Source organism: Lonchura striata, chromosome 9 (genome assembly GCF_050655825.1).
Source record: "Lonchura striata isolate lonStrDom1 chromosome 9, ASM5065582v1, whole genome shotgun sequence".
In the NCBI taxonomy this organism is placed as follows: domain Eukaryota; kingdom Metazoa; phylum Chordata; class Aves; order Passeriformes; family Estrildidae; genus Lonchura; species Lonchura striata.
The window spans coordinates 8,238,079-8,258,830 of record NC_140711.1 but is presented as its reverse complement, the minus strand read 5'-3'; the positions used below and the strand labels follow the sequence as shown (position 1 = coordinate 8,258,830).

General features: G+C 43.8%; 2 protein-coding genes across 17 annotated transcripts in view; both read right to left on the bottom strand.

Moving 5' to 3' along the window:
- Nucleotides 1-1,422: 1,422 nt before the first annotated feature.
- On the bottom strand, nt 1,423-12,422 carry PROC (protein C, inactivator of coagulation factors Va and VIIIa). The gene is made up of 9 exons (XM_021544390.4): nt 9,703-12,422; nt 9,270-9,353; nt 8,729-8,889; nt 7,818-7,842; nt 7,207-7,317; nt 6,364-6,504; nt 5,908-6,017; nt 4,895-5,012; nt 1,423-2,085 (listed from the first exon to the last, which is right to left on the bottom strand). The coding sequence occupies exons 2-9, from the start codon at nt 9,334-9,336 to the stop codon at nt 1,523-1,525; spliced, it is 1,296 nt and encodes a 431-aa protein (XP_021400065.2). The 5' UTR covers nt 9,337-9,353; nt 9,703-12,422; the 3' UTR covers nt 1,423-1,522.
- Nucleotides 12,423-12,570: 148 nt separating this feature from the next.
- Nucleotides 12,571-20,752, bottom strand: part of DGKD (diacylglycerol kinase delta) — a 59,574-nt gene continuing 51,392 nt past the window's right edge. For 13 of the 16 annotated variants that reach the window (XM_085587067.1, XM_021544386.4, XM_021544388.4 and 10 more), the window contains 6 exons: nt 20,277-20,388; nt 20,019-20,111; nt 19,560-19,679; nt 19,106-19,223; nt 17,715-17,845; nt 12,571-16,605 (listed from right to left, as the gene is read on the bottom strand). In XM_085587067.1, coding sequence (XP_085443193.1) covers nt 16,516-16,605; nt 17,715-17,845; nt 19,106-19,223; nt 19,560-19,679; nt 20,019-20,111; nt 20,277-20,388 — 664 coding nt within the window. In that variant the 3' untranslated portion in view covers nt 12,571-16,515. Of the gene's footprint in view, nt 16,606-17,616; nt 17,846-19,105; nt 19,224-19,559; nt 19,680-20,018; nt 20,112-20,276; nt 20,389-20,752 lie in introns of those variants that run through there. The other 3 variants (XR_014957165.1, XM_085587065.1, XM_021544389.3) reach the window with 3 other exon arrangements.

Here is a 20,752-nt window from a genome sequence, read left to right as displayed (position 1 = left end):
TGTGTCTTACTGCCTTTGAACACATTCGTGCAAGTCAGTGTTACAGGTTCCCTCTTCCCCATGCAGGCCTGGAGGGAAGGCTGCTGTTCAAAGCATTATTAACACTTGTCCATCCCTAAATCCTGTCCCAAGGCAAAAAGAGGAGGAGAGGGGAGCGACAGAGCCAACAAGTAACACAGAAGCCTTTGGCTTGACTGCTACTTCTTCAGTGCATGACTGGAAATCCTCACTTGGGTAATAAGCACAGAGGCAGCTTCTGAGGGAACAAATTTAAGAGGTATTAAGCCTCCTTGCTGGTATCTTATTAAATTTCTTACAAATTCTAATAAAATTTCATTATACCTGGGTTTTTTTTTGTTTAACGATCTCGTCACAAGAGCAGACTGAAGTTCTTCACTGATCCAAACATGCATCCAAGCCCATCAAGATGTTGGAAACACATCACTACAGCAGAGACAGTTTTTCTTTCTACAAGATTAATTATGTTTAACAAGTCTCAAGTACTAAGATTAGAAACAACTATAAAGTGTGATATTAAACTTCACTTGGACTAGTGCTAGTTCCTATGGACTTATTGATGCCGTATGTCTTTATTTTGTTTACTGATATAAACATAGACAGATACAAGCAAACATGTATTTATCAGTAAAAGCATTGGGAGTACTAACACAGTCTGCAGCCCACTGCACCCACAGAACAGGAATGAAGAGAAGTGTTTGCTTGCTTGTTAATTAGAAGAGAATTACAGACTTCATGATAAATAGAGCCTGCAAAAGCTTGGCATTAAAGTGGGTTTTGTTTTGTTTGGGGTTTTTGTTTGGTTTTGGTGCTTGTTTGTGCGTTTGGGTTTTTGGAATAACACTAAAGAGAGTACCCATTCTCTTTTAAGGAAGTTTGGCAGGGTAAAATCTGGTGTCAAGTGTGCAAAGAATGGAAAATACAGGTAAGTTCCAGTAACCTGCTGAATCAACAATCTGTGAACACTGGAGTAAGATATGAAGAACTGGAGGTAGTAATGATGGAATAAAAATTTCACTGGGTTGAAAGAAAAATTATACAAATACCAAGCAAACCAAAACAGTTACTGTGGGTACTACCTTGCAGTACAGCTGAAATTAAAGAACTGCATCTTTAGGGTTATTTGCAGAACACTTTTCTGTGTCCCCTCCTGTCTCCACCCCAGCCAGTTCAGACATTTTACACAACTGACATTTTTATTTCAAAGACAGAGTTGTCTGACCATGGACAACCTTATTTTCTACAATGCTGTATGTACAGCATCTCAGCTAACACAGGATATTTTCTTGCCTGTAAGGCCGAAGTAGGACCATGCCACAAATAAACAACATAACCTGCAAGAAACCAATGTAAACAAGAAAAAAAGGAGGAAAAAATAGATACCAAAGAAAACAGCACACAAGGTTAGCACATACTCAATATTTAATACTGAAGATGTGACAGTACATTATAATGCATACTGCCACTAGCATAGAGTCACAGCATTCCAGACTCTGGATCAGAATCAACCCTTCAAAGGAGCTGATGTATCTATGTGGTGCTGGATCCACTCAAGGTACTGACTAACTTTGGTGTAGACTCCAAATTTCTCCTTTCTTCCACAGCCTTCACCCCAGCTTACCAGCCCTACCAAAAACCAAGTATCCTTATATCTAGCGAACATAGGGCCTCCGCTGTCCCCGTGGCAGGAATCTTTCCTGTCCCCCAGGCTCCCAGCACACAGCATGTTCTCAGAGATGTGGGAGCTCATGGCCTGGGCACACTCGTTGTGGGGCACGATGGGGATTTCGATGTACCTGAGCAGAGCAGCGTAGCTCTGGTTATCCTCGCTCAGGCTGCCCCAGCCCGACACCACCACCTGCTTCCCGCTCCTCATCAGCTCCTGCTCTGCCAGGTTGCGGGTGGGAAGGCAGATGGGGAGCGCGTACTTGTAATACATCACATGCTCAGCCAAGTGCAGCATGGCTATGTCATTATCTGAGGTCTTCTTGGTGTAATTTTCATGGATCACCCATTTATCAATCCTAATGGTTTGCTCATCTGCCTCAGGACGGAAACGGAATTTACCTGGAAGAGGAAACAAGATGACAGATGTTGCCAAAGCTTCCTTTACTTTGAAGACCAAAGCAACTGGATTACACTGGGCATTAAGACTGCACTCCATGTTTTTACTTCTCTTGTAATACAAATGTTTATGTCATAAGTTAACAGTATTCTTAACAGATGGACAAATCTCTAAACTTTTCACATTTACAAAAATCATGAAAACCTAAAGACCTCTAGAGCTCTGGTTATCAGCTGAGAAACCAAACTGCCCTGTAGTGTTCATTTTTCAGCACACCTGTGCAATGTGAGTCACCCTCAGGAGGAAAACAACCTTCTTGGAGTCAGCATTCAAAGCTGGGAGAGCAAGTACACTACAAAACCAGGACATTTACAACAGGACATGAGCTTTACACCACACAGCCAGGGTCTGAATGGCTGAATGTCAGCGTTTGGAAGATGAAGTTGACTGACAGGTAAGATTATTTGTTTGTGAAATCTTACATCTGTATTTTAAGGAATTTTTCACTGCTTAAGACTCCTCAGTTGCTATTTGTGCTACAAGATCACAGCTACTTCATGGGCCAAGAAGTTATGGAACAGCAAGCAAGAATCTATGCTGAAAAGGGCCAGAAATGCAAGAAGGCATTTGTGATACATTACAATAGGAAAGACAGAGCTAGGTTTTCTGGCAGGCTGTCAATGAGGTCTTGCAAGTTTTTTTCTGTGAGTGACTCCAAGCATAGGGACTTACAAGCCACAGTAGTTACAGAAATATATTCTCAAAAGATCTCTTAAACACAGCTTTGGATTCTTAGCCTTCCAGACAATTTATTTCTGAGTCTCTCTTCTTGCTCCTCTGCAGACAGAAAATGGACAGTTCACACGTGGCTAGAGCAGACAGCTGAAAATGCTCTGATGTCTTGTATGGAGTAGCATCAACCCCAGATGGACTTGCTAGTATTGAGCCAACAATCACAAATCAGTTTCTCTCTCCTATCACAATCTATTTTCTTTGCAGTGGCAGTGTTTGCAGCACTCCTGAGGCAGCCTGAAGCCCCTGTGGCTGGGGCTGGCTGGCAGGGCTTTATTCCTGCCTTCACAGATACAAACTCTGCTTTAGGCCTCAGAAATAACTCTGGACTCAAGCCCTGTCAGACCATCTCCTCTGAGGGAGGCAGAGTGGCTGTGCAGGAACAGGCTTGCTGTGGGGCCACACGCTCTGTACACCAGCACAGCCACCAGCTGTCTCCATCCTGAGGCACCCACCAACCAGTGGGTGACACCTTTTGCACTGCAGTGACAGACTCCCTCACCCCCAGGGGAACAACCTTTCACTTCTGGTGGGTGATTTATCCCCAGAGTTTTAAATTCCAAAAATCCCAGATGTACACCTGGAGGTACTGAACCCAGAGGCTGTGGAAACACATCAAATTCCTTCTACACAATAAGGATCATCATAATCTTGCTGCTGGCACAAAGGAAAAAAAAACTGCAAAGGCAGAAACATGATTTTGAATTGAACCATTACATCCACCTATCTGCTCTATCTTCTTGGAGTTCTGAACACATTTCTGGATGCTCTTAGGCTGGTGATGCAGGAACAAGAGCCACAGAGGGAATATTGTGTTATTCCCAAATCCATCTTCCAAAACTTCAGCTACTCCGAGAACTAACTTTCCATTTCAGACACTAAAAAGCCACATGAGACTTCTCCTGAAGCCGGGTGTAAACTCAGATGCAGGCTTCCAGCTTTGCTCCTGTGGGTGGCAAGCTGCAGTGAGACAAGTCCAGAAGGGTGTGGGGTATCCCAGCCTGACAGACACAGACTGAGTAGCACCCGTGCAGGCTCAGTACAAACACTTCCCTGGCTGTCCGCATGGACACGGCAATGTCTTCATCCAACACTCTCCTCCTTGTCGCTCACAGATGTCTCCAGGTTTTTCTGATGAGAACTGCTTTTGTGGTGATAGATGTCTCTCTGTGAAAAGGTGAATATTCTAGCACTAAGAGGACCCAAGGCTACATCACACACTTTTCAATTCGTTCTTTATGTTGGATGTACATAAACTTACTGTCTCTGCTCTCAAGCATCTGCACATCCACAGTGTGTATGCAACATGCACACAGACATCTACTTTTAAAGCTATATACACAGACAACATATTGGCAGGATTCTCCACAAATACTGGGAATAATCTATCCTTTCACTAATGGAAAGCAAGAGCAGTTGAGCTGTTATGCCTTAACACCAATGCTAGATAGAAAACACTGTTGAAAAAAAAAAATCTAAGTGTGAATTAAATACTAATTATCTCTGTTAATTCAGGAGAAGCCCCTACTTAACATAGTGACAATTTCTCATGCTCCAGAGCAGCAGGGCAAGTAAAGGCCATGTTGCCATTCTGCAGCACCTTTCCAGTGAAGCGTTCTTAAGTAACAGTGTTTAAATAAATGAAAAGGCAGAAAGAGACCCTGTGACATTCTCCTTTGGGGATCAAGACTTTTTTCAGTATTGGGATGATCTTAAATACTTTCACCACCAGAAACACACAGGCAGAAGAGACCAAGACTTTCTACTTTACAGACTAGCAAGAGTGCTCAGAAGACATCAGCTCATTTCCAGAGTAAGGCTCAAATAGCTCAAATGAAATCAGATTTTTACTAAATTTTGTTTTAAGCTAAGGTGCATATTAAATAGTGCCTAGACAGACCATTCCTACAGCCAAGGACTTTCGTCTTCAGAAGCTGCCAGTCTTTTCCCTGAGATGATAAATGTTAGGAAATAAACAGTTATATTAAAAAAAAAACAGGGACAGGTGATTTTCCATACCAAGTTTAACTCTGAACCCCTTGTTTTCCTCAAGGCAGTGTGCTGCTGTTAGGACCCAAGCTGGGTGGATGAGAACACCCCCACACAGAAACATCCCTTTGGTATTTTGCAGCATAATCTGAAACAAGACAAGGGAGGTGTGTCACTGCATGGAGCACAGCTCACAGAATACTGTACTCATTCTTCTTGGGTGCTGCCAAATACCCAGACTTATCAAGCACCAAAGTATGTCACATTCACTGAAGCCAAAGCTCTACAGGGGGATAAAATGCTATAGAGTCTCTGTGAAATACCTACAAAAAAGTTTTGAATGTCCTTCTTGAATGAGGGCTGGCTTCATTCAAATCAGCATGGGGTGATGCTGGTCACTGCAAAGAAGCACTTTGTACTCAAAGCTTTGAAATACAGAGCACAAATGAGGGGTGTGTCCCACAGCAGAAACCATGCATCATCTCAGGCTGCAGCTCTCACACTGTAGTGTAAAAGGCCCTTTACGAGCAAAGGGAACCAGGCCCTAATTATTTGCATTCATTAGTTCCATGGTAAGCTCTGTGAGGTCCCCTTTTTCTTTGCAATAAGCCAAACTGCCATGGCATATTTTACTGATTAAGTCTGCTAACTTTAATTTATTACAGACAAGGCTTATAAGAAAGGGCAGGAAGATAATCTCCCACCGAAAGGCTGTTGCAGGAGCTGAAGCACATCACACACCATGAGTTCACCAGGATGGAGCAACAGAGCAGGTGAGTGCCATCACTATCCTCTCTCTTGGCAGTGTTGGCACAGTTAGGTCAAAAACTTGGTAACAGCAACAAGGTCAAGAATCCTCACAGATACTATATTATTTTTTCCTGCTACTCCAACCTTCGGGATGCTTTTGAAAAAGCTAAGGGAATATTAACTTCATATGACACTACCAGTAACAACACAAGAGCCTTTCTGGAGCTAGAGGGAGGCAGAGCAGTTCAGGAAGAGCCTGAATTATATGTGGCAAAGAATTCCTTTCTCCTTACCTGCCAAGGGCTGCCTCCCCTTCTTCCAACTGTTCCATCAATGAGCCGAATATTGAAGTCTGCTTTGCCTTCAGTGTAGTCCAACTTCACTCTTCCACAGGGGAACTCCACTGCAGAAGTCGCAGAGAATTCACTAGCAAAGCCCAGGTCATCCAATCCTCTTTTTAGAGGATTTCCTTTGTCTAACCTAGGCAATATTGTTCAGAGGCTTCATGGAAGTCCCTTAGTGCTTGGCAGAGGAGGCAGTCTCCCGATTCCTCTCTATATGTCCATGAGGCAAACATGGATAAAGGGCCATAAAGTGGGTATGGAGCTGGGAAATGCAGTTACTCTTCACGGAATAGATGCTTTGAAAATGAGTACAAAGTGCACTGCAGACAAATCTCCCCTACAACTCTTTTACATCGGTCTGAATAATCTTCTGTCAAAGCTGGACTACAAAGATCCTGCTCTTACCTACAGGCTCACACATGGTGTGGTCATCCTTGAGCTGATACCCCGATGCACAGCTGCACAAGCGATGCTGCTTGGCAGGTTCCTCCCTGCAGAAATGTTCACAGCCCCCATTATCCGTGGAACAGTTGCTGTATTTGACCTCTGTGGGAAAAACAAACAGCAAGAGAAATGGGAAGTTGGGAAGTCAGAGCCACAGAAAGGTAAGGTGGCAAAGTGACATCGTGCTTCAAGTGGGTAACAGCTGTAAATGGATTTAGAATGACAGATGTGGGCTTCAGTGACACTCAGGCCCCTAGACAGCAAACAGACCTAGGTCCAGAAAGAGGGAGTGGGTAGATGGAGGAAACAGATTACTATAAGACTGAAGAACAGAAAATGCCCTGTCACTATGTGCCAACTCTCACAGTGAAAACCTCTGATGACACATGACATACAATGCTCATCCCTAAATATGCTATCCAGCTTTTGTCCAAGGAAGGAACTGTCACAGTAGTAAAATATTTGCAGCGGATTCGGTTTTCCCCTGTATTTAAAAACCCCACCATAATCCCTGTGTTGACAATTCTAAAGTAAACCCCTGCTTTACAGAGTTATTTCCAGTATTGTCCAAAATTTAGATATCTCATACCTCTAAAATTATCCTATGGCAATACAAAGCTAATTTTGCTTTAGATAAGCACAGATAAACCTCTTACCACATTAAGAAGCAAGAGATAAATCACATTAATAAAGAAAGTAGTAAAGAAAAAATATGCTGTGTAATGACTGAAGTGTCCATCCCTATCGCACAGAGATCCCCATCACAAAAGTTGTTATTTTATAGGAGATTGAATGCAGTGTTACCATAACTGCACAAAAACCCCTCCCAGCCTTTGTTACAGATGCAGGAAAATTTTCCAATACTGTCCTTGCAGATCCCATTGGAACAAAGATGTTGCTGACACTGATCTCCATCTGAAACAGAGGTAAGAAAACTCAGTCACTGATCAAACATCAACACAAACAGACCCTCTCCAGAATTCCAAGTTCCAGCCATGTTTCTGGCACTTAATGGTGACACCTCTGTGGCACTTGGCCAGAGACAGGGCCATCTGTGTGGGCCCTCAATTACATCTGCAGAGTGAGTGGAGTGGGCAGAAGGGGAGGAAAGAGTAAAGCCTGAAGCAGGCAGGGCAGCAGCAGGTTACTGCTGCACCACATCAGGCATGGTTAGAGCATCAAAGCATTTTTCACCAATTCCTTAACTCTGGGAAGATGACTGATGATAGGTACAGGTGCACCTCAAGTGTTTTAGGAAGGTTGCTTGTATGATAGAACAGGAAAACATCCTCTGCACACCCCTTATGAGAGAGAATGAGAATTTGAATTAGTATATGACACATGGCAGAAGGAAGGCTGAGTACTAGTAACTCCTGAGGAAGCACAGCAAAGTGATTAGGAAAGTCTTTACTTACCTACATACTTGCTCCAAAAATCTAGCTGTGGAGAAACAAAACTTGTATTACAGTGAGAAAACCATTTTCAACAAGCAAGGGATTTTATGTGTTTTGTGGTCTTGGCCAACAGGACACAGCACTTGGGTCAGTAACATTGGTCTCATTCTTCTTGCCAGTGTAGTGACTGGCACTACTACCAAGAAAACCAGCCAATGATCCCCCTGCACTCTCTGTACTAAGCACAGACTCCCCTGCTCTGCTTGCAGGCTATTTTCTTGGCACTTACTGCCAGGTAAGTCACCTGAGCTCACTTGAGCCCAGTTAGACAAAACAGAGGCATTCCAAGGGCAGCCCCTCTCTCCTCTAGGGACAGCAAGGACTGGATAAACCTATGCTTTGAGCTTACTCTGCTAAAAATAGCAACAGGGATACAACCAAACACTACAATTGAATGTGGAAAGGGGCAGGAATCAGCAGACAGTAAACATAGTGTCCAATTCAAAATAGAAGTTTGGAGAATGAGAGAAAGAACAGTGATAAGAGAAATATTTGTCAGGCATAACTGGGAGACTTGGAAGGTACACTGAAAAGCAGCCAGGACTGGTGAATGGACAACAAAGGGGAAAGAACTGGGAAAAATTTAGTAGCACCAAGAATAGCCGGTGGGGTCAAGCAAGGATTGGAATTAACTGTCTAGGACCTGAACTTCACCAGGTGGGTCAGGCGGAACATGCTTGTGGCCTATAGAGGGGTAACTTGACAATCATTGCAACACAGTGACACTCAAAACCATGCCTACACCTGTGGAGTCAGGAAAGATCTCTGTTCAGTACAGACAGCATGATCTCCTGTGCCCTGGATTGTAATATTTTAAGAAAATAATTGATTGGCTAAGTTATCTTACCCTTAAAAAAAAACCAACAACTTACTGTTGCTTCCCTGGTTTCAAATATCTCGCTGGCCTCCTCAAAGTCACAGACCTCTTCAAAACACTCACGCTCCACAGAGCCTGGCTTGAGCTCCTCCAGGAAAGTGTTTGACCGCTTCTGGATTCTCAGCACTTGGTTCGCGTCTCTACTGCTGTAAAATACTGCAAGCAAAAAAGTGAGAGCAGAAGCAGAGAAAAGAGCAGCCTGAAAACCATAGTGGTGCTTCCCAAAGGACACTTTTGAGAGCAAGAGCCTCTCTCAAGTGCAGCAGGAGAGGCTGCCCTAGACACCATGCACTGTCTGTGCTGTGCTGCAGAAGCAAGCCTCTGCTCTGTGGGACTCTGACATCTCATGGGGCTCAGCAGGGCTTCGACCAGGCAGCTGCCATGGCCCCAGCACTGTCTGTCAACCTCTGCTAAAGGAAGTCAACCTCCCCCTAATGGGAATTATTCCAGCCACCCCCTCTGACTAACACAGGAGCAGGAAATGAAACTGCAGTGACTGGGAAAGGTTGAAGGCCCTCTCTCAAAAGAATGCTTACTTGAGGTGCAGCAGCCCCAGGAAGAGCAGGCAGCCAGCAGCAGCCCCACAGTGAGGAGCTTCCACATCCTGCAGTAGGAGTCACCTGAGAAGAAGGCAGGTGTCAAGAAGAGCACATTGCAGAGTGACCCAAGACCCTGCTGCAGACAGTTCCCACCCACCCAGCTCACACACTGGCTTTTCAGAAAGCTGCTTCTCTGCTGAATGCCCTGCTGTGCCCTGTCTCTGACTCCAGCTCTGGAGTAGCTGTTGTCTAGGGTCCCTCCAGACTGGTTTGCTCATTCCCTTTAATACATCAGCAGCTCTCCCAGAACACTTCTGGCCTGTCCTGACACCCTCCTCTTGTCACTGGACATTTTTTTCAAGCTTCATGCTCCATTAAAGCAAGCTGTACTTGGAAATCTCAAAGGATACAATATTTTTGAAGCACTTACTGCTTTATTCAGTGGGAATCAGCGTGATCTGTTCTTCCTCCATGAGCTCTGCTGGAACTTAGTTAATCCATAACTTCAGATATTTACTCTTTGGAGTGACATGAAGTGCTTTCTTTTTAGCTGTTGAACAAACAGTGCTCAGGGGAGAGCTTGACCATTTACCTGCATACAGGGGAAAAGTAAAACAGCTGAGGCACCTACTCTGCCTTTCTCAAACCATTTTCTCATTTTGAGTCTCTGGTGAGCAGAAATGGTAATATATCATTTGCAAGTGTACATACCCAGTTCTGTGGTCTCTCAAGAGATCCTCTTCTCACAACAAGAGAGACATATATTGCAATTTTTAACAGTCCTCCTACTTCACTTGCTCATCAAAGCTCCCACCACAAAATAGCAAAGGGAGACAGATGTACATTTTGATAAAGAAGGAAACTGAAGTGGCAAAAAAAAAAAAAAATCACAAAAATCAAACCTCACAGCTCTTCAGCAATCATCCTGTGCTGCATCCATCAGTGCTTTTTATTTCATCATTTTTAATTTGCAACAAATCTGAACAATTCGCTGAGCAATAAAAGCACCAAGCCTACTTCCTACATGCACACTGCAGCCTCTACCTGCCAGAACTCTATCACAGTCTTCTTCTCATCCCAAGTCTGATTTCTTGCAAGACTTAGAGAAACAGAGTGTTCTGTCAGGCATCATCTCTCCCTGTGAACTGTCTGAAACAAGAGAGAAGTTCCAAACAGGCATTAAAAGGGGAAAGACAGGCTCATACACATAGCACCAGACACACAGACTGCACCTGCCTCCCTGGGAAACCAAGCTGAAGTATCAGTCTCCTCAGGTTGCTCTTCTTAAAAGAAAAGGTCCTCACAGCCCAAGGTTTTCCACAGTTCAGAGGAGCACTGGAATATGTGCCAGAAAGGCAAGAATACCTCCCCATGGAGAGCCTGTGTGCTGCTGAGAAGTGCTGCTGTGAATCCAGTTTGCAGCCTGGGAACAAGAGGAATTCAACAACTGGTGCAGAGATCAAATTCCTCCCAGCCTGTTACTTCCCTGGCTGGGACCTGCTCACACCTGGGAGTGCTGCTGGGGCTGCAGTTCTGCACAACCTCTGCCAAGAGAGATCATCACCTTGCTCCAACTTCTCCTCTGGAGCAGCCCATTGTGCAAACCAACCTGCTCATGGAGGAGGGCTGAGACCACATGAGGGCTGAGGCCACCTCCTTCCCTGCTCCTATGAAGAAAAGCCATAGGCCACAACTGGCTTGCATTTTACCATGAAGTCAACCAAAGGGGTCTTCTAGGTCATATGCACACTGCCTCAGCTCTTCCTTCCTTGTAAAGTAAAGAACTCCCATGTCAAATACAAAATGTAAATACAAAATGCTGTAACTCTTCAGACAAAAGTTGCTGGAGAACTGCCATGACTCTTTCAGCTGTTATCAGTGTGCAATGTCACTTTCCAGTCTCAGGACATTTTCATTCTGCTCTCATGAGAATTAAACACCTCAACCTACTCCAGGCCCAGCTAGGGGGTGCACAGTTATTCATACTTTTGTATTTAAACTCACTGGTAGAGATCTTCACAGCACACCTTCCTCCCAACCCATTCCATCTTCCCGAGATCCATTAGGTAGTTAAATCAAACCAAGAGGATGTCAGCCCTGGGAAGGAGGTCTGACATTCTGTAATGACACACTGAGTGGGGCAGTAAGTTTTTTTCTATTAGCTTCTGCCACATTATTAAAAAAATACCAAAATTAACTAACCTGTATCAGAGGAGTAAGAATATCTTGTCTCTGCTGCTGCCTTCTTTGCATGTTTTCTGTAGTGCCACTTAAAGCAGAGCCTGACACTCAAGGTTTGATGCATGTGTGAGTAAACACAGTAGTTCTTTTCTCCTTATTCTGGCTCCAGGTAACCAAGACTGTAATGCTCAAGTTTACCATTTTCATCATGCAAGAGTATGTAACATTAGAATGATGTTCCTGTTCCATACACTATTCTCTCCATACTTCTGTTTAATTAGCATGTACGAAGATGTTTTTCACATGGAAAATATTCCTGACCATTGTAACTTACTTTCCACCCACTTTGTGACAGTACTGTGGAACTCTATATCAATCCTCTCAATTTAAATAAATTTGCTGGAAGTTTCCTATCATCATCTTATGAACACACCAATCTGTATAGACAGAAGAGAAAGCTATCACAATCCACTCTACAGACTGCTCATCCAAATACCTCCAAATATTTTGGTTTCAAATTTACAGGTGTCATTTATCGCACTCAGTTTCTACATTTCATGAGAAAATTCACTTCTCCCACATTTCTGTAAATGCATTTTCACTTATTCCAGTCACTGTACATACTACCTGCAATAAACAGAATATGCAGAGGCCCAGGTGCAGGAGAGAACAACTGCTCATATCTCATCCTGGCACTGCAGCACCATGGCCAGGAACAGCCACCTGAGAAGGGGTAACCAATATGGCCCTGCTGAGTCTGACAGTGTTCCCATCAAGCTGTGGGTTGGCTGCCAGCAGAACTTTGATCAGGATAAGCACCAGTAGAAACACCACATTTAAAACTTCTTTTGTTCACTCCAAGACATAGCTAAAAAAATTAAACTACCTGATGCTTTCTACTCCATGCCAATTAAACCAACACAGAAAATGCTACAAAATTTACATTTTCCTACAACACTTACATTTACCGTTTCACTCCTCTCTAAGGAACAGCTCTGAACTTCTGATGCAAGCCAGGATAAAACCATTTAATCACAGCACAGGTTTTATTAGCTGGTTCCCATCCAATGGGCACAGCAGCCCTCTCACAACAAAATCAGTAACAGAGAATCCTTACTGGAAGCTCAGAAACATGTTTACTTTATATACAAGAAAAACATATTTACAACGAGTAAACTATGTACAAAAAAATCCCAAGAGACATTTCCATGGTAATCACTGTATAAATTAACAAAATAAATAGGAGGGAAGAAGTTCCCATTCTTAAGGCACAAAACCTTCCCAAGACTGTACAGGGATTCATTGCTTCCCGATGCTTTTAACAGGATCACAGGAATGGTGGGGAGACCCCTGAGGAAAAATGGTCGGTGGACAATGATACAGACATGCAGTCACTACTGACAGTTGTAGAAAAACATCATTTTTCATCCTTTCCTTTTTTTTACAGTACACACATCTTAAGATACAAAATATGTCTTGTAAACAGTCCGCTTTATAAATCACATCGCTATTATGCACATTTTAAAATAACACTAAAACAATGATTGAAGCTTTCCATACAATTTGGGTGCAGAAGCAGATGCAGCACTGGTACTGAAGACCTCAGCTGGAGGCTCCAGGTACCAGGCCAGCACCTTCCAGGCACCCAGTGGCACAGTTCCCCTTGGGCACTGTGCTGGCTCCTGCCAACATCCCACAAGGTACAACAAAGAGGCTGTACCAGCCCTCCTGAGGGCAGCCCAGGGCAGGGCACTGCCAACAGCCAAACCATGATGGTGCCAGAATGTGAGAAATCAGACTGAAGCCTCTTCCAAGCAGAAGAAACCCTCACTCAGTGCCCAGCTCACTGCAGCCACTGCCAGGGGTGAGGGATGCAAACAGAAGGTGCTGCATGGCTTTCTCAGGAGTTGCTTTTCTTCAGGGGCTAAACACCTGTATGATATGTGCAGTTCTAGCTTCTCTCAGGCTGGTGCTCCTGAGACTGCTGGACAGTCTCTTTTTGGCAAAGCAGCATATTTTTTACTAATTGTCTTTCCTGAGTTTCTCTCCCACAAAAAATTATCAGATGTCAGAAGAGAAACTCGGGCAGTGGCCAGTTGTTCTACCTGGCTCCCTACTTTGCAGATAGCACTCACTTATGCTCAAGACAAATTGTCTTCATCTATTCACAAAAATCTTGCCAACAGAAATCTGCACTGTTCCCAGTGAGACACACAGAACTACAACCATTTGTGGTTTCGTAGATCTAAACCTTAATAAATATTCAAAGGCACTCAGGTTAAACGTGGATCCTGTTTTCTAGCTCTTAGAAGAAGGAAGAACTCCTTTCCTGCCTCTGATAAGTAAGACAGGAATATAGTGGCTGTCAACCCATTGATACATGTGCACATGCACAAAAAGGATCTGAAGGCATTGACACAGATTAAAAAAGCAAAATAAATGAAAATGTGTCTGTGCAAGCCTCATCACTCATACAAATGGCTAACAGCCATCAGGTCTTGTTAGATATGGCATGAATTAAGGAACACACCTGAATGTAAAATCTCTTTGGATTCCTCTGTTGCTCTGGGCAGGAAGAGTAGAGAGGAGCTGTTTATATGCAAGCAAGAATTTAATCCCGCCAGGATTATGCAAGGCAAGAACTTATTGTTTATGCATCTTTAAGCATTAGACTGCTGGGGAAAGTTCATAGAACAGCTCCTTCACTGCATATAGGAACAAACACAGATCTCACCTGTTCTCCAGAGTTACCACCTGCCTCACTGCCCTGCTGCACTCTCCTGGGAAGGCACATGGATGTCCCAGCTACGCACAATTCTGGGATAGACAGTGGGATGCACACACTGTGAGGTCACTGCACACCACCACTGAGGATGACTGCATCCTGAGGCTCTCCTGAAGAGATTTCTCCTCATTTTCATCCAGACACTGCTCTGTGCCTCAACAAGCAAGTGGGACAATACAGAATGCTTGCAATTCCTACTTACCTGATACCTCATGAATTCAATATAGTTAGAGGGAGTCTTTACTGATAAATAAAAATTCAGCTATGGAAGCAATTGCCAACATATACATAGGAGAAATACATTCAGGGCAAGGCTGGACATATTTCCAGCTCAGGCCCCACAGTATTTATACTGTGTTTCTAGCTGGATAAAGCATGTTTAGTCTTCTTTTACCTTCTCATGAGCAAACCCTGTTATTAGCCACAATGCAGAGAGACACATGGGTGAAGGTGTCTGGTTAGAACAGACAGGCAGAGTCAGAATAACCCCTGGTGAAATACTAGGAAATTCAATGGAGTTTGCCCAGCTGAAACAAAATCAGCCCAGAGCCTTTGTAAGTTGAAAAATCTTTATATAAACTAATTTGACTGATTGTTATTAGACTAGAGAAGTGATATCATTTTGATAAAAATTCTTACAAGTAAAAAAGAATTATGTCCTCAGCAAATTATTTTTTATGCCACTGTGTATGTGGGCTTTTCTGTCCGCAGCCATAGTCAGACAGGTGCCCTTCTGTAATAATAAAAAAATTAATAAATACACAGAAAATGGCAGAGCAATTTAAAATTTCTGCTGTCTCCCAAGTTTTATAGCATTGACTGTTGCCAAATTCCCTCTGCAGTGATAAAGATGGTGATATAACTATGGATGCTGGTCTTGGGCTTTAACAGACACCCAACTGAGGTCAGCCATCTAGAAACTCTGATTCAGAGGCACTAATTTTTCCATGCTCCACTGTTGCTGGTACCAAAGGCAATTTATCAATATATTCCAGCTTTCATTATGATGCTCATTTGCTCAGTAACAATCCTTCTCTCAGAGTTCTTACAGGAGCCCCAGTGTTTGACAGCATAAGAAATCTTTTAGGGGTACAGCCCAGGAGAAGTAAGCTACTCTAATCTTTTGTATCACCCTGGAGTGAAGGAGCAAGAAAGAGAAGCAAGGTGGAAAAGCTACTGAAATCTAGACGGGTGAAAAGATAAAAGTACTAGACTTAAATCATGTATTTTGTGACAGAAATAGTTATGTACACTGCAAGCTGAAGTAAAGAAACAGCTCTCGTGTTTGTGGCCACAGAAGTGGTACTGAACAGGCAGGAAGCTACACCTGGCCATTGACAGTCATATTGTTCCCTCCCGCAAGATGAAACAAGTTGTCTTGTATCTCCCTTCTTGTGCAGCACAAATAGCTCATTAGCTTTCCTCTCCCTTTTATCTGGTCTCTCAAAGATGAATTCAGAAGAAGGAATGTTAGAGCTGATCTCCTGTAATCATTTGTCTCTCCAGAATTTTCTTTTCTTACTGCCAGGAATTTCTGAACAATTGTCCGTGATGACTCAGCACCACATTTTTGGTGGAAACCTAGAGGCTGTACCATTGCCCCTGGCTGGTAGAGGAGAGCAGGCCCAGCAAAAAGCCCCACCAGCTGATGCAAACCCTGTCTGAAACACATACACTGTGTGTTGCAAAAGCATGAGTGAATGAGAATCACTTGATATTCATCGGAAGAGGTCTGCACTGGCTTCGAATTTCAGATGCAAATTACACACAACTAAAGACGCATTAAAAAGGGATTAGCAAGATGAAAGGAGAGGCTTTGTCCCACTTAAATATGCTAAGTACAGGTGTGACACACAGATGAGCAGGAAAGTTTTGGGTCTGAAAAGACTGTCAGATGCTCCTGAATTAAGAATGGCCAATACAGTTTTTGCCCTGAATGATTCTAGTTTGATGAAGTTATCCAGTAAAGGTATCTGTGTTGCAGTTCTCAGGAGTCCTGCACTGTCCCTGGAACCAGAACTTCCCACGACACAGGACATGGCTCTTCAAACAGTGAGTGAGTTGTCTCCAGGAGGTTCTGCCAACCACAGAGGAAGTACCTCTCCAATGGATGCAGCCATACCCCACAGGAAAAAAGTAGCACCATGCTTGGTTGATAGGAACACTGAACAGCTAAAATTTGGCTGTTGAGCAGAGAGAGTCGTGAGCACATCTGCTTTATGAGGTGACTGCTGTACAGTTAGGGAGAATGGTAGACACAGGCTGTGAAAACAGAAGCTAAGCCTCGCTGGCAGGAGTACTCCGGCTCAGCTCCTTGATCCCGTGCAGTATCCTCTTCATGTGACCCACTTTGGTCACACCCAGGTCCTGTAAGAAAAAACAAAACCTTACACTAAGAGAAAGGCAGAAGGAAATTCCAGGTGGCCAAGCAACAGTTACAAACTAGTCAGCCAGTTATAGAGAGAGAAGAAAACCAACCAGAAAAACTCCAAACCTGAGAGTTATATACAGAGCCTCAAACCACATGTCAAAAAGCTACTAAGGAATGCAGAGTGGGTACAGAGCAATGCACAGAAACAATTGTGGACTGTTAGCCAGAAACACAAATTGTTTTGACTGTCAAAGGCTGTGAGAACAGAAAGAGCACACAGATGTCAAGGACCCAGTCTAGAAGCCAAAACATGCAGGAAGAACTAACCAGTCACATCTGATAGCTGGCACCATGCAACAAACATAGGCTGTAGGTGGATGACATGCGGAGGGGGTCAATTATACACGTTACAGCAACCTCACCATGGGAAGATGGCAAAAATTATAAATAAAGGTTCAAGGGGCATTGAACAAATACCACACACTACTTCAAAAAAACCTGTGTTTTCCTGGTCTATGCAAGTCACCAGAATGATGACACAACTCTCTTCTACATGCAAAGAACCACCACTTTCAATTTCTCTCAGTAGAAAAAATGTCTCCTGGTGCGGAGAGGAAGAGTTGTGCAGTGTGGCTGCTAAGCCCTCTTAAAAAAGATTCTCTCCATCCATAAGCCTCATCAAAGTGCACAATCACTTTTTCTTGAAACAAAGAAGCATGATGATCCATTTGTCCTGTCACTGCATGGTAAGAACCAAATCTTCCCAATTACAGCACCTTCTGATACAGTAGCTGAGAAAAACTTCTGTCACTAAAATCAGAGACTCTCAAGAACACTATTGGCAACCTCTATGCTGGACTGTATTGTATCTCCAGGAAGCTGTGGCAGAACTGGACAGCTGGTCCCTCAACCAGCTCTTCTACCTCCCTGCTATGAAAAACAAGGGGACCCAAAGGGTGAGAAAATAAAACAAGGCTGTAGTGAACCTGTTCATCTTGCCAAGGCACCTGGAATGAACAGCAGGCAGACCACTTCCAAGCACATTCAGCACAGGAGGTCATGCAGATGCAGCTGGCTATTTCTCATGAGCCGACCGTGAAAGTACCTTGAGGTCCCTCCGTTCAAGGTGCAGGAGCTCAGAGCCCCGGACGTCATGCCGGATGAAGATATCCTTATACTCACAAAGACTGAGGTGCTCAAGCCACGCCGCAACCTCCTCCGTTCCCCAGAGGTGAACTGTTAGAGATGGAAAAGCAGGAGTGCATTGAGTACCCAGAATCCCAGGAGACAGGGAGAGATGAGGACACCACAGCACTCAGTGCCAGAGGAGGAGGGCAAGCAGGACCACAGGGGAGGTCATAATAAGGGGAGGGCAGCACAACCTTCAATCTTGAATGAAGGAGGTAGGGCAAAAAAAGGTAAGACATGTTCTCTTAAGAAGAGGCTTGCTGCAGTACAGCCAGGAGGAAGTGCATATTTGTTTTGATGAGATGGCATATCTTTTGATAGGGGTAGCTTTTTTCAAGTTTACCCCCATGTTTAAGAAGAGTAAATTAACTGTGTAAATTCTGTGTACAAAACAACAGATTCATAAAATATATGATGGATAATCACAGCACAGATCAGTTTGCACATTATTATGTACAACCACTTGCAATTGGTAAACAAAATGGCAACTTCTCTCCCCCCCCATGTCTGAGGGAGAGAGGAAGAGTTGAGACTTCCACCTTCTTGCAGTCTCTAAATAAGAGAATAATAAAATTTTCCCAGTTTTGGGAGGCAGTGAATGAACATCAGCCTGTCAGACAGGAGACTGCACCCACAACTCCATGGTAGAGGACAGGACCCAAGAGCCAACAGCACAAGTCATACTTCTGAATTTTGGAAGAAAGCCTTCATAAGGAGAGCAATAAACCAAAAATCAACTAGACCAATTTAAAGAGAAAGTGTCTTGAATGGCAATTTATTGATTCATGGCCAGTTTTTATTTACTGACCAATAGGATTAAAGGTCAGGAAGCAGCTGTGATGATGCTGATCCTCAGCCAATTAGACATGAAACTTGATTAAAGCCTGAAGGTGAATCAATAAGAAAAATATAATTTACTGTATCATAGAGAATAAGCAGTGAAAAGACTGGAGTTACGCGGACTTGGGCCCCGCAGTCATTTTTATACTTAAAATGCTGAAATCCTCAAATTCACTTCCCTAAACATCCTCTGAAATAGCCGTGAAAATCTGTACAATGTAGGGGAGAACTCTTCAGAGGGTATCTCCTGTTCCTGCTCAGGAATATTGGCATGGTACAGGGGGACCATGAGTCAGAAGGGAGCAATAAGCTATTTTGCCACATGAAAAAGATTGACTAGACCTGCAAGAAATGGCAGATGCAGATGAAACAGAAGGAGAGGATGTGTGAGGAAACAAACCAAGAACAGGTGGTGGTGTGACCACACTGTTGGGATAAAAAGATACAATGAATGAGCAGACTTGGTACCCGGCAATCCCATGCTACTGTGAGTCTCCTTATTTTTGTTGTTCTTCTCCTTTTTAAACTTGGTCACCAGGCGGAATTTGCCACTGCGGCTGCGTTTAGAATAATCCAGCATCTGGTTCTGCAAAAACAGAAGGAAAAAATCAAGTACACATAAACTGATTGGAATGGACTAAGATCAACAAGCACTGTCAAGCTCAGCTCCATGATCTCGCAAAGAAAGCAAAAAAAATTCATAAACTCATTCTCATCAAGACAGAAAAGGAAGCAGAGAAAGTTGATCCCATATTAGACAAGAGATCTTGGCAGGAAATTACTTTCTTTAGCCCTAGGGAATCAAGTTTCTTTCTTAATGATTTTTTCTCACATCAGTCATATAGTAACAGGAAGTCAAGCACACAGAGACAACTAGGGAAAAAGAGAAGAGCTAGGGAAAAATAGCCTTGGTCCTCCTCACCTCCTCATCACAGGGCTCCATAAGCTGCCACAGCCAAGGGATGTCTGCCAGTTTCCTCAATTGGAGGTCCATGTCTGCCAGGGCTGCCTGGAGCTGCTCCTTCTGTGGAGGATCTAATTGCTGGATCAGGAATAGAAGAAAGGCAGAGTTAAAAGCCTCACGGCAGAACACACAGCCAGGCCCCTGCCTTGAAATTCCTACCTAACAAAGCAGTTCCTTTGCCAGGAAGTGCAGAGAAGGTACTCTGCCCCCAGACCAAGTTAACAATTCTTGTATTATCTGAGCTCCAAGCTCCACAGCACACTCATGAAGCAAAATTTTCTGTAGCAAATGATTCCTGGATAATAACATCTAAACTGACTTACAGAGCCCAAGATCAGCAAAATGCTAGGCCAAGGCAATAGGAGGAGAGGAGAGGAAGTGAGAGGCTGGTTTTTCCTCCTGCTTTGTGCTCCTTACCAGTGCCATCTTGCCTGCCAGCAGCAGCTCTGTCTCATTGTGCAGGGCTTTGACATTATTCACCATCTCTACAACAAGGCTGCAGTTCAGACCCTGCAGGGAAGCAGTTCATATACAAGTTAAGCTTGGAAGTGCACAGGTCTGAGAAGTCAAAAGGAAGAAGTCTTAGACTAGCAAGGCCTACTTTTGGTCAGCTAGAATGAAAACCAAGAGCTCTGGAGCAAGGACAAAACAGGAGATGCCAAGTGAGTGCAGTACCTCTGTAGACTTGGATTTAGCGTAGACTTTGTCCATAGACTTGGAGCTGGCATTGACAGCATGGGCAAGCTCCTGTTCCATGTCCTGATAGGATTGAGCTATTTCCCGAATACTGAAGAGAGAATTACAGATTGCATCAGCATATCAGATTGCATATGTTCAAATCAGGAGCTCTCTCCTGACCGGGTATCCCATTTAAACACTCATCCAAGTGATGAGCTGAGCCGGGATCACAGCAGGGGCACAGCCTCTGGCAAAGCAGGGCAGCTCTCCTGCCACACTGAGCATAAACAGGCAAGGAAATGCAACTCTCTCACAGGAACATGCTCAATTCTGCACACAAACTGGGATCAGTTTGAAATACAACCTAGACATTTTAGTATGACTAGAGTGATGTGAAAGGCAGCTGCACTTACAACAACTTTCTCTAATGACTCTGGGAACTTTCTCTCAGAAGCCCTACGGAATGCCTGACT